The following is a 12,314-nucleotide window of genomic DNA, read 5'->3' as shown; positions in this document are numbered from 1 at the left end:
GTAGTTTTCACTGTGTTCAGTTCAGTTTTTGTTTGTTTGTTTTTAAGATTTTTATTTATTTAATGCAAAACAGACCAACATAGTGACAATACATAAATCGTAGTGATAAGTGGTGATAAGACATACAAGACATAACATGGTTTGTAGATGTAACAGCTATTTACAACTGTATGTGACAAGTACTGTGCTGTGTGAGTGTTTGTCAGATGCCCTCCCATGTGTTACACTGAGATGGAGGCAGGTCACATGTCTCCAGTGAATCTGTACCAGATTCCCTCCCAGATCCAGCAGGACTAAACCAGGACTAAACCAGGACTAAACCAGGACTAAACCAGGACTAAACCAGGACTAAACCAGGACTAAACCAGGACTAAACCAGGACTAAACCAGGACTCACCACCTTTGTCTTCTGGTGTTTTTCTCATGGTCATCTGTTTTTATAATCATAAATCCTCTTTCCTCCTGCCTTCTCTCTGCTCCTGTCTGCTTCTGCATGTTCCAGTATGCTCCTCTTTTCTCCTGTCTGCTCCTGCGTGCTCCAGTATGCTCCTCTTTTCTCCTGTCTGCTCCAGTGTGCTCCTCTTTCCTCCTGTCTGCTCCTGTCTGCTCCAGTATGCTCCTCTTTTCTCCTGTCTGCTCCTGCGTGCTCCCATATGCTCCTATCTGCTCCTGTCTACTCCTCTTTGCTCCTGCTTTCTCCTGTCTGCTCCTGTCTGCTCCTCTTTGCTCCTGTCTGCTCCTGTCAGATGGATGTTATAACTCGAGTCTAAAATGGGTTCGTTTCATTTCAGACTCGGCTCTGCCTGAGCCCGGACTCTGCGGAGACGTTTTAATGAAACTCATTTTGGGCGCGTGCACGTGTGTGTGCGCGCACGTGAAAGAAGGAAGGGGGGAGGGGGTGAGGGGCGAGGAGGAGCCGAGCGCGCGCAGGGTCAGAGACTCCTCAGTCTCTCAGAACTGCTTAGACTTGGTTCAGACCTGGTTTATGCTCGGGGTTGGTCCCGGATCTGACCCGGATTAAACTTGGACCGAGCCTGGGCCGAACCCGGGCGAGTGCACGATGCTCGGCGCCGTGAAGATGGAAGGCCACGAGGCGCAAGACTGGAGCACGAGCTTCTACGGCGACGAGGTGAGACGCACGAGCCCCGGGTTAAACCTTGGTTAGTCCTGGGGTAGTCCTACTTTAGTCCTGATCCAGTAGGGTTCAGTCGTGGTTTAGTCCTGGGTCAGTCCTGGTTTAGTTGTGGTTTAATCCTGGGTCAGTTCTGGTTTAATTGTGGTTTAGTTCTGGGTTAGTCCTGGTTCCTCGTGTTTCAGTCCTGGACTCGTTCGTTCTTTTACTCTGTGTAAAAAAAACAACAAACAAAAAAAACCCCAAAAATATATAATAATAATAATAATAACAATAATAATAATAATAATAATAACTATTATTATTATTATTATTATTATTATTATTATTATTATTATACGCGGCAGATGCGGACCATACAAACTCTGACTGAAAGAGTCTTTTTATTTTTATTCAGTAAATATGTAAACATATTTAAATATATTTTTGTTCCCGTGGTAAAAATAGAAATAAATTTCAAGTTCTGCGCGCGTGGATCCTGAAACAGGCCGATAATTAATCTGATAAATAAACAGAAAACTTATGATGTTATTAAAACGGAAATAATTCATATTCATTTACTTCACATAAATAATAATAAAAATGACAAAATAAATCTTCAGATTTAGGTGTTTTTTATGCTGTAACAATCCAAGGCGCGAGTGCGTAAAGCCCGGGACGCAGAAGCGCAGGTGCCTCAGACATTCACAGCGCGCGCTCTAAAAACACAATCATATTCATCTAAATATCATAAATAAATAAGACAAACGTAGGATCAACATTTAAACAGACGTACGCCTGTTTATCTGTCTATTCATCTCTCTCTCTCCGTCCTGTCTATCTGTCCATCTCTCTGTGTCTCTGTCCATCTCTCTGTGTCTCTGTCCATCTCTCTTGTCTCTGTCCATGTCTCTCTGTCTCTGTCCCATCTCTCTGCCCTGTCTCTCTGTCGCTGTCCTCTCTCTCTATCCCTCTCTATCTCTTTCTCTGTCCTGTCTCTCTTTCTCTTCTTTGCTGCGGTCCTCCGTCCTTCGTCTTTTACGCGCTTTAAAATCATAATTCTCGGAGAGTAAATATATTTTATTTTACTACACGCACGTAATTGAATTATTGATTGATACTATAATACTTTTTGATGCGTCATTTATCCTTTTATTGCTTAAAAAAACTGTATGCCAGAACATCTGTAGAGTAGTTTTCTCTGTGTTCAGTTTGTTTAAACCCTGAGTTTTTGTTTGTTTGTTTTTGTGTTTTGTTGTTTTTAAGATTTTTATTTATTTAATGCAAAACAGACCAATCGTAGTGATAAGTGGTGATAAGACATACCAAGACATAACATGGTTTGTAGAGGTAACAGCTATTTACAACTGTTTGTGACAAGTACTGTGCTGTGTGTGTCAGATGCCCTCCCGTGTGTTACACTGAGATGGAGGCAGGTACACGCACGTAATTGAATTATTGATGGCGGGAATCCGAATCACAGTCTGACCACCCGCACGAATGATTTTATAAACTAACTACTCTGCGCGCGCACACGTGACAAATGAGGCAATTCTTATAAAAAATATTATAAAATGAATTATTATTCAAAGCAAAGGTCAGCGGTCTGCGCGCGCTGCCTCTGGCCGGCCTCAGTGCGCTGCCCTCGGCCTCGCTCCGCTCCGGGCCCGGCCTCATCTGCGGAGGTTTTTATTTGTAAAATAAAAATAGGACTAAAGGCCTCGTGTCGGAGGACTGTTACAACATGACTACTACACACAATGTTTTTAATCGGGAGTGGCCAGTTAACCGATTTATAATCCAGATGAACTCGGCCCTGGTGGTCGTGTGTAAACTATAAATACATACTATATATATATATATATATATATATATATATATATATATATATATATATATATATATATATATATATATATATATATATATATATATATATATATATATATATATATATACATACAGCGGAGCAGGCGAACACAAACTCTAAAGTCTTTAATGTCTTTGTAAAGATAAAAACATAAAAAATAAAGACTGCACATTTAAAAATAGAATTGTCACCGGTAAATATGTAATCATCTACTATTTAAATCTGTGTAATTACATATTTAATTACATGTTTAATATCATGTTTAATTACGTTTAACATCATGTTTAATTACATGATTAATTACTTGTTTAAGTACATGCGTAATATTATGTTTAATTACACGTTTAATATTATATTTAATTGCACGTTTTAATTACATATATAAAATAATTTTTAACTACTATAACTCACTGCTAAATAATATTATACAGGCGATCGTGTCTATATATATACACACACACACGCACTCACACTCACTCCTCACTTGCTCTGGATGTTTGTATACGTGTCCATCTGTAAACGGGTGTTTCTCTGACCTCACTCTGGAACACAGGTCATGTGTGTTATGTTTGCACCTACACACACAAACAGACACACAGGTAGCTGTATTGTTCATAAATATACAAAAACTTTTACATGCACTATGTAAAAAGACACATGCTTTTTTTCTCACTGTCTCAACAAAATTAGACTAAACATTTCCTGTTTTAGGTCAGTTGGGATTACCAAAATTATTTCTATTTGCTAAATGCCAGAATAATGAGAGAAGGATTTTTAGACAACTTTTCATGACTTTCTTCAGTCATACGTTTACATACAGTGAAATTACTATGCTTTTAAACAATTGGGGAAAACCCAGATGATGATCTCATGTCTTTGGAAGCTTCTGATTTCTTGTCTTCTGAGCTTCTGGTTTATTGACAACATTTGAGTTAAATAGAGAGCAGATATCAGGAAGAGAATTGTGGACTTGCTGGTTCATCCTTGGTCCAATTTCCAGATGCCTGAAGGTGCCACGTTCATCTGTTCAAACTATTATACACAAGTATAAACACCATCCAGCCATCAGACCACTCAGGACAGAGACATGTCCCAGAGATGAATGTGCTTTGGTCTGAAATGTGCATCAACTCAAGAACAAAAGTAAAAGATCTTGTGAAGATGCTGCTGAAGCTGATAAGAGTGTGTCATTATCCACAGTGAAACAAGGACTGCACCGGGAAAGGCCACTCTGCAGGAAGAAGACATTACTCCAAAAGAAGCATTAAAAAAGCCAGATTACAAACTGCAAATGCACTCAGAGACAAAGACTGTCATTTTTGGAGACATGTCTTATGGCCTGACAAAACTAAACCTGAGCTGTTTGGTCATAATGATCATCATTATGTTTGGAGGAAAAAGGGAGAAGTTTGCAGGTCTGAGAACACCATCCCAACTGTGAAAAACGGGGATGGCAGTATCATGTTGTGGGTTTTTTGGTGTTGGAGGGACTGGTGCACTTCATAAAATAGATGACATCATGAGGAAAGAACATTATGTGGGAATTCTGAAGCAACATCTCAAGACTTCAGCCAGGAATTTAAAGCTTTGGTTCAAATGGGTCTTCCAAATGAACAATGACCCAGAGCATTCTGCCAAACTGGTTACAAAGTGGCTTAAGGATAACAAAGTCAATGTTTTGGAGTGGCCACCACAAAGCCATGATCTCAATCATATTGAAATGTATGAACAGACCTGAAAAGGCATGTGCGAACGAGGCGGCCTACAAACTTGACTCAGTTACACCAGTTCTGTCAGGAGGAATGGGCCAGAATTCCTGCCAACTATTGTGAGGAGCTTGTGGAAGGAAATCCAAAAAAATGGACCCAAGTCATACAGTTTAAAGGCAATGGCACCAAATACTAATGAAATGTATGTAAACTTCAGCATGTGTCTTTTTATATTGTGTATGTAAAATTCTGGTTTCAACTGTATATATAACGAAAAACTAAAGAACTTAAGTACATACCTGAACAAGGCTGCAAATGGGCCAAACCCAGACCAAAGACCAGACCAGAGACCAGAGACCAGAGACCAGACCAGAGAGCAGAGATCCGGAACAGGACCAGACCAGAGACCAGAGATCAGAGACCAGACCAGAGACCAGGACCAGACCTGGTCTAGACCAGAACCAGATTGAGACCAGAGACCAGACCTGGTTCTGTTGTGAACTTTAATCAGGTTTGAGATGTGCTGATAAAAGCGTGTAGTTGAGCTGGAGCAGAGAGCAGGGCTGCGGTATTAATAGTCTTAATATTAATAATATTAATAATAATGGGCCACTGACTGGATACAGGCCTACTTATAATAGCATTATTACTAATAATCAGATGTGCGCTGGTTTCATTCTGAGGAAAAGGTCAAACGGCACAAACAGAAATGATAAAAGTATTTTTAAATTGACTTTTGATAAAAAAAACATGTTTTTAGTGAATAAAAGACACTGACTTTATTAAATGAGTTATTAATAAAACCAAGAGTTAACCCTTCACTCCCCACTGCCATCAAACCAAGAGTGTGCAGGTTAACCCTTCACTCCCCACTGCCTTCAGCTCAGTGCTCAGCTCACCTGCCGCTCAGCTCACCTGCCGCTCAGCTCACCTGCCGCTCAGCTCACCTGCCGCTCTAATAATAACGACCTGTCAGAGACTTTTTAACTGTGCATCTGAGATACATGATGTGGGTCTGATGTGGGTGTTGGTCTTGGTCCTGGTCTTGGCTCTGGCCCTGGTCTTGGTCCTGGTCTTGGTTCTGGCCCTGGTCTTGATCTTGGTCTTGGTCCTGGTCTTGGTCCTGGCCCGGGTCATGGTACTGGCCTGATCTTAGTCTTGACCGTGGCCCTGGTGGGTCTGGTGTGGTTCTAATGTGAGTTTGATGTGAGTTTGATGTGAGTTTGATGTGGGTTTAATGTGGGTCTGATGTGGGTTTATAACGCGTCTCTGTGTCTCTGTCTCTGTCCAGGTCTACTCCCCCATGTCCAACAGTTTACCAGGCTCCCTTCAGATGCCCTCGCTGTCCTCCTCTGGACCCCTGTCCTCCTCTGGACCCCTGTCCTCCTCGGCTCCTCTGTCCAGCAGCTGTTTGGGGGCGGGGCTCATGTCTCAGATGTCCTCTCACGTGTCATCCATGTCTGTACAGATGCAGCCCATGTCCCAGATCTCGTCCCAGATCTCGTCCCAGATCTCTTCACAGATCTCCTCTCAGATGCAGCCTGTGTCGTACATGTCCACTCCGGGTTCTCAATCCTTTAGTTACTGTGAGGGGCCACAGGGAGGTGCTCTCAGCCCGGCGTACGGTGGTGTTAGCTCTTACGGTGCTAACAGACGTGACACTAAGTCGTTCCGGCGCAGCTACCCACACGCCAAACCTCCGTACTCGTACATCTCCCTCATCACCATGGCAATCCAGCAGGCGCCCAATAAGATGCTGACGCTGTCGGAGATCTACGCCTGGATCATGGAGCTATTCCCATTTTACCGGCACAACCAACAGCGCTGGCAGAATTCCATCCGCCACTCACTCTCCTTCAACGACTGCTTCGTCAAAGTGTCTCGCTCGCCCGAGAAGCCAGGGAAAGGCTCCTATTGGACGCTGCACCCCGACTCTGGAAACATGTTTGAGAACGGCTGCTACCTGCGCCGCCAGAAACGCTTCAAGTGTGACAGGAAGCTGAAGGCTGGCCCCACCCCTAATGCCGCTAACCCCAGTGCAGCCAACCATGCTCCCAGCCATACCTCCAATCAAGACCCCGACCAGCTGCCTACCCACACGGCCCCTCTGCCCCCCCATCATTCTGCTCTGCCCTCCCACAATGCCCCTCTGCCCTCCCACAATCCCCTGGAGCTGAAGGACGACCCACGCTTCGCCTTCGATCACCCATTCTCCATCCACAGCCTGATGTCGCATGGCGCTAATGCTAACGCTAATGGTTATGGCTCCCGCGGCCTGGAGCTCGACGCCAACTACTACAGTGCTCCCTACCCCCGGACTCTGCTCCATAGCTCCTAGCCAATCACAGGCCAGGGCTGACCAATCACAGCTCAGGACTGTCTGCATGGACCAATCACCATCGAGAATTGTGCTGTCCCTCATCACCTGATCCTGGGTCAGTCAGGGCTTAGTCCTGGGTCTCTGTTAAGTCCTCGTTTAGTCCAGGGTTAGTCCTGGGTTAGTTTTAGAAAGGCCTGAACCAGGACTAAACCAAGACTAAACCAGGACTAAACCGGGTCTTGGACTTGAGAGACTGAATGTTTTGAAGCTGCACTATTTTAGGGCCCAATGATTTGGACATGACCTTTTTTGGCACTTCCTGATTCTGCACTGTGACCAAAACCAGAACAAGCCTTTACACAGAGCCGACCAATCAGAGAAGAGCTCAACCCACAACCGACCAATCAGAGCTTCCATTCTCAAGTAACATCTGTGGTCAGGAACCAATCTGGTGAAAGTTTACTGCAGGAGTACAGGACCCTGCTCTAGACCTGAGCCTGCTCCTGTGTTTATTTGTTTATTCGTAAATACATTTTTTTAATCAATTCTGTAACTGGACAAAAAGTTTTTGGAGTGAACAACGTTTTGCTGCAGTGATATTTTGCATAATGGTTCAGTCCCCTAATCGGTGCGCTTACACCTATTAGCATCCTGGCTAGCCCTATTGTTTTCTTTGTTGTGGGTCTGAGGATTGAGTTATAGATAGGGAATAGATGATGTCTGAGGCCCTCATTCCTGTTCAAGGAAGGATTGTCTTTCCTAACAAAAAATGCTTCTTTAACTGTCCTCTCAAACCATTTCTTTTCTTTGGCTAAGGCCTGTTCCTCACTATCTTCAAAAGAGTGGTTAGTGACTTTGAGATGGAGATGTGCAGCAGACTAGGGTCCCGAGGAGCTCTCACAACGGTGTTGGTTGATGGAGATGTATATCAGGTTGTGTTCCTGAGCTGCTCTCTCAACAGTGTTGGTACATTCTCTTATGGACTAGAGCCTTTCTTCAGGCCTTGCCATGGACCAAACCTGGATAGCTGTTACTGTGGCAGCTAGTATTCCTTCAGGTCTGTTACTTAAATGCCCCATATTAGGCTTTTCTCTGATCTCTGTTCTAAAGTTATTGTTTAATACACAAACCCTGCATATTTAGAATGAGTTCTCCAACAGAAAACACTCTGTTCCACCTTGTGATGTCATGTGATAATACAGGAAGTGCTACACTATTTTTAAACTCCATACACATTCACTAGAATCATTTGGATCATTTCAGCCCTGGAATTTCTGAACAAACAGTAAAAGGAGCTGTTAACTTGAAAACTACCACTTCATGACATCACAAGGTGGAACAGAGCATTTTGAGCTTTGGAGATGTAAACAGACTCATAATAGTTACTTCTCTCTCTCTCCTCTCTGCACACTGCTTTTATCCCCCATCCTCTCCTCTCTGTCCTCTTCTCTTCCCTATCTCACCTCTCCTCTTCTCCCTCCTTTTCTCTGTTTGTCCTCCTCTCCTCGCTCTCTCACCTCTCCTCTTCTCTCTCTCCTTCTCTGTTTATCCTCCTCTCTTCGCTCTCTCACCTCTTCTTTTCTCTCTCTCCTGTGTTTGTCATCCTCATTTCTCTCCTTCTCTAACCTCTCCTCTTCTGTTTGTTGTCCTCTCTTTCCTCTCTCACCACTCCTTTTCTGTTTGTCATCCTGTCTTCCCTCTCTCAACTTTACTTTTCTCTCTCTCCTTCTCTATGTTTGTCATCCTCTGTTCTCTCCCTCTCTCAGCTGTCCATTTCTCTCTCTCCTTCTCTGTTTGTCGTCCTCTCTTGCCTCTCTCACCTCTCCTCTTCTCTCTTTCCTTGTCTCTGTTTGTCCTTCTCTCCTCTCTTCCCTCCCTCCTCCTCCTCCTTTGCTCTGGAGTGTTTGTTTTAGTCAGTTTGTCGTTTTTTGGCGTCTCTGTGGCGACAGGGGTCAGAGGTCACAGCTCATTTGCATAAACCCTAAAGTCACATGACCTTTTCAGAGTTTTGGGTTTGTGTTTGAACTTTTGGACTGCTTCTGGGACCGGACCAGGTCTTCCTAAGGTCTCTGGCACTGTTAGGACCTGGTTTAGTCCTGGTTTAATTTTGGTTTAGTCATTGTTTAGGGTTGGTTTAGTCCTGATTTAGTCCTGGTTTAATCCTGGTTTAGTCTGGGTTGAGTCCAGGCCCTGGTTTGGGCTAATCCTGGTCTAAAGGTCTGGTCCTGGTCTAGTCCTGGACTTGGTCTTAGTCCTGGTCTTAGTCTTGGTCCTGGCCCTGGTCTATTCCTGGTCTTGATCCTGGCCCTGGTCTTGGTCCTGGTCTTGGCCCTGATCCTGGCTCTGGTCATGGTCCTGACCCTGATCCTGGCTCTCGTCTTGGTCCTGAGCCTGGTCCTGGTCTTGGCCCTGGTCTTGGTCCTGGTCTTGGCCCTGATCCTGGCTCTGGTCTTGGTCCTGACCCTGATCCTGGCTCTCGTCTTGGTCCTGAGCCTGGCCTTGGCCCTGGTCCTGGTCTCGGTCCTGATCCTGGCTCTCGTCTTGGTCCTGAGCCTGGTCCTGGTCTTGGTCCGGTTCAGATGCTCTGAGGCAAATCACTCCAAACAGAACAGACGATTCTTTTGATTCTTTTCAGTCTGAATCAAAGTTTTGTTCTAAATTCTCAGATTTATTCAGAAAATTAAATGTTTTTTATCATTTAGTCAAAAATGTCAGAGTCTGGAACAGATCATCCTTCTCTCATCGTTCACCTCTCTCTTTTCCGTTTTTTATTTGTTACAGTTAGTTCAGCCTGGATGGCCTTTATAGTTTTTCTCAGAGGCACAACAACAGAGAATATAGACTATATCAATGAGACCCTTTATTGTAATCTCCAGGTCTAATATGAGGTTTGGAGCTCCAGATGTCAGGGGCCTTCGCTGGCAATGTATCCCCGGAGCAGTGCTCTGTCTGAGGGCGCTGCCGGCTGCAGTCTCCCACTGTGGCTCTGGTTCACAGATTAATTTTTTTAATTTTATGAGTTGTTCTTCTCAAACAAAAGGCGGTGTGTGAGAGCTCTAGGGCCCGGGGTGGGGATGGGGGGGTCACTGATCCTCTGCCCAGGATCACAGCTCTGTGGTGAGGTCGCGTCTCCCCGCCGTCCCCTTCATCCTCTTTGTGCCGTGGCCCTTTTATAAGGCGTCTTATTTTACATTTAACCAAACGCACACGGATCATATTTAGACTTTTAGTTGTTTGGACCCCCGTACACTTTTTGTTCTATTATTTCTTACATTTTATATAAAATCATTTTTACTTTGTGTCTGAGTCACAGAAATCTTCATTTACATCCTCAGTTAATCAGAGTTTTAATCGTCTCCTCTTCCCTGCCCTCTAACCAGCAGCTGTCCGGTTCAGACGCAGCTCTCTGATTGGTGCTTGCTGCCACAGCTGGGCTCTGATTAGTCGGTTTCTGTGAGGCTGTTTCTAGTCTGCTCTTACAATTACAATTATGATAATTATGTTACGATTACGATTATAACTTGTGGATTCGCTGCATGAGTTTCTACGGAGCGTGAGTTTGTTGCATGTTTAACTTATTCTCATTTTTAATAAAGTCAAACGTAAAACGTCACTGTGTTCTTTATTTGATCGCTCCACTTTGAGTGGAGTTCACTGTGTGTCCTCTCTTTCTGCTCTTTATAAAAACTGTGCATCTCGGAGCTCCGGGAGCAGCGGCCTCGTGTGATCTGCTCTGCCGGGCACAGCGCACTCCCATCGGTCTGCTCCCCGCCGCAGCCCCGCTCCGGTCCAGGCTGTAGTCCTGGTCTATAGTCCCGGTCTAGTCCTGGTCTAGTCCCGGTCTACAGTCCCGTGTGTGGTCCTAAATCCGGACTAAAGCCTTTGAGCGGCGCTGAATGGAGCCGTGACCCTCGCGCTGATGTGTTTGATCCGTGGCGGTTCTCACGTTCCGCCTCCTCTCGTGTGATCCGCGCATTATCCGCGCATTATCCGCTGATTATGCGCGTATTATGCGCCAATTTGGAGGCTTTGATCCACCACTGATCCGCCTTTGATCCGACCTGAGAGCGCGTGAGCCGCTCATTATCCGCGCGCTGCTCATTTCGCGCTCAATTATGGGCCACGCGGCGCGAGCGGAGCGGAACGCAGCGGCCTTCCGTCCTGCGCGCGTCTCCGCTCCTCTCCGCGGCCTGAGCCCCTCTGGACCGCGCGCGGCCCGGGATTATCCGGGTATTAATAATGTTATTATTGTTATTCAGAGAGTCTGCGGCGCACCTGTTTTTCTCAGAGAGCGCCTCACACTATTTATTATTATTATTATTATTATTATTATTATTATTATTATTATTATTATTATTATTATTATTATTATTATTATTAATAATAAAATAATAATAATAATAATAATAATAATAATGCGTATTATTATTATGAATAATGATGATGATAATAATACGTATTATTATTAGATTATTATTAACTATCATAATTAATTATTTGAATAATGTTATGATTGTTATTCAGAGAGTTTGCGGCGCACCTGTTTTTCTCAGGGAGCACCTCACAATATTCATTATTATTATTAATATAATAATAATAATAGTAATAACAATAATAATAATGATAATAATGATAATTATTATTATTATTATTAACTATCATAATTAATTATTTGACCTAATGTACTTATTAAAATTCAAAATTAAATACTAAATACATTATTAGCTCGCACCTCTCCAAATTTAATTTAGGCTGAACTTAAAAATGAGGCCCGGGGACCAATGTGGGGCCCCCTGAATGAAATATGAAAAATCTTTTATATATATATATATATATATATATATATATATATATATATATATATATATATATATATATATATATATATATATATATATATATATATATATATATATATATATATATATATATATATATAATTATATTTTAAACTGCAAGCTGTTATAAATAGCCGTCGCAACCCTTGTGACCGCGTAAGAGCACGCCACAGTGGGAGAACTCCATATCAACCTTTGCTTGATATGTGATTTCATATTTCCAGTGTCATGTCAGAAATTAATGTTTACGGCCCATTGTAACATTGCAGGGGTGTGCTGGAGAGCCATTTTTAAAGATAGAATTTTAATCCACACATCATTTTGTCCAGCTCATCAAAATACACAGACACTACATTGGGTTTGTCTGAATCCGACAATATTTGCAAAAGTTACAGAAATTTTTGTGCTTTCAAAATGGCTGTTTACTTAAGAGCTTGTCATGGCCACACCCTGGGGCTTATATCAA

General features: G+C 43.3%; 1 protein-coding gene across 1 annotated transcript; it reads left to right on the top strand.

The window, feature by feature from the left end:
- Window positions 1-1,060: 1,060 nt before the first annotated feature.
- On the top strand, window positions 1,061-7,028 carry foxa1 (forkhead box A1). Its single transcript, XM_033987774.2, has 2 exons — window positions 1,061-1,129; window positions 5,982-7,028. The coding sequence occupies exons 1-2, from the start codon at window positions 1,061-1,063 to the stop codon at window positions 7,026-7,028; spliced, it is 1,116 nt and encodes a 371-aa protein (XP_033843665.1).
- Window positions 7,029-12,314: the final 5,286 nt, after the last annotated feature.

Source organism: Periophthalmus magnuspinnatus, chromosome 22 (genome assembly GCF_009829125.3).
Source record: "Periophthalmus magnuspinnatus isolate fPerMag1 chromosome 22, fPerMag1.2.pri, whole genome shotgun sequence".
Lineage (NCBI taxonomy): Eukaryota > Metazoa > Chordata > Actinopteri > Gobiiformes > Gobiidae > Periophthalmus > Periophthalmus magnuspinnatus.
Note: the sequence above shows the minus strand (reverse complement) of the source record. Positions and strands in the feature narration are given on the sequence as shown.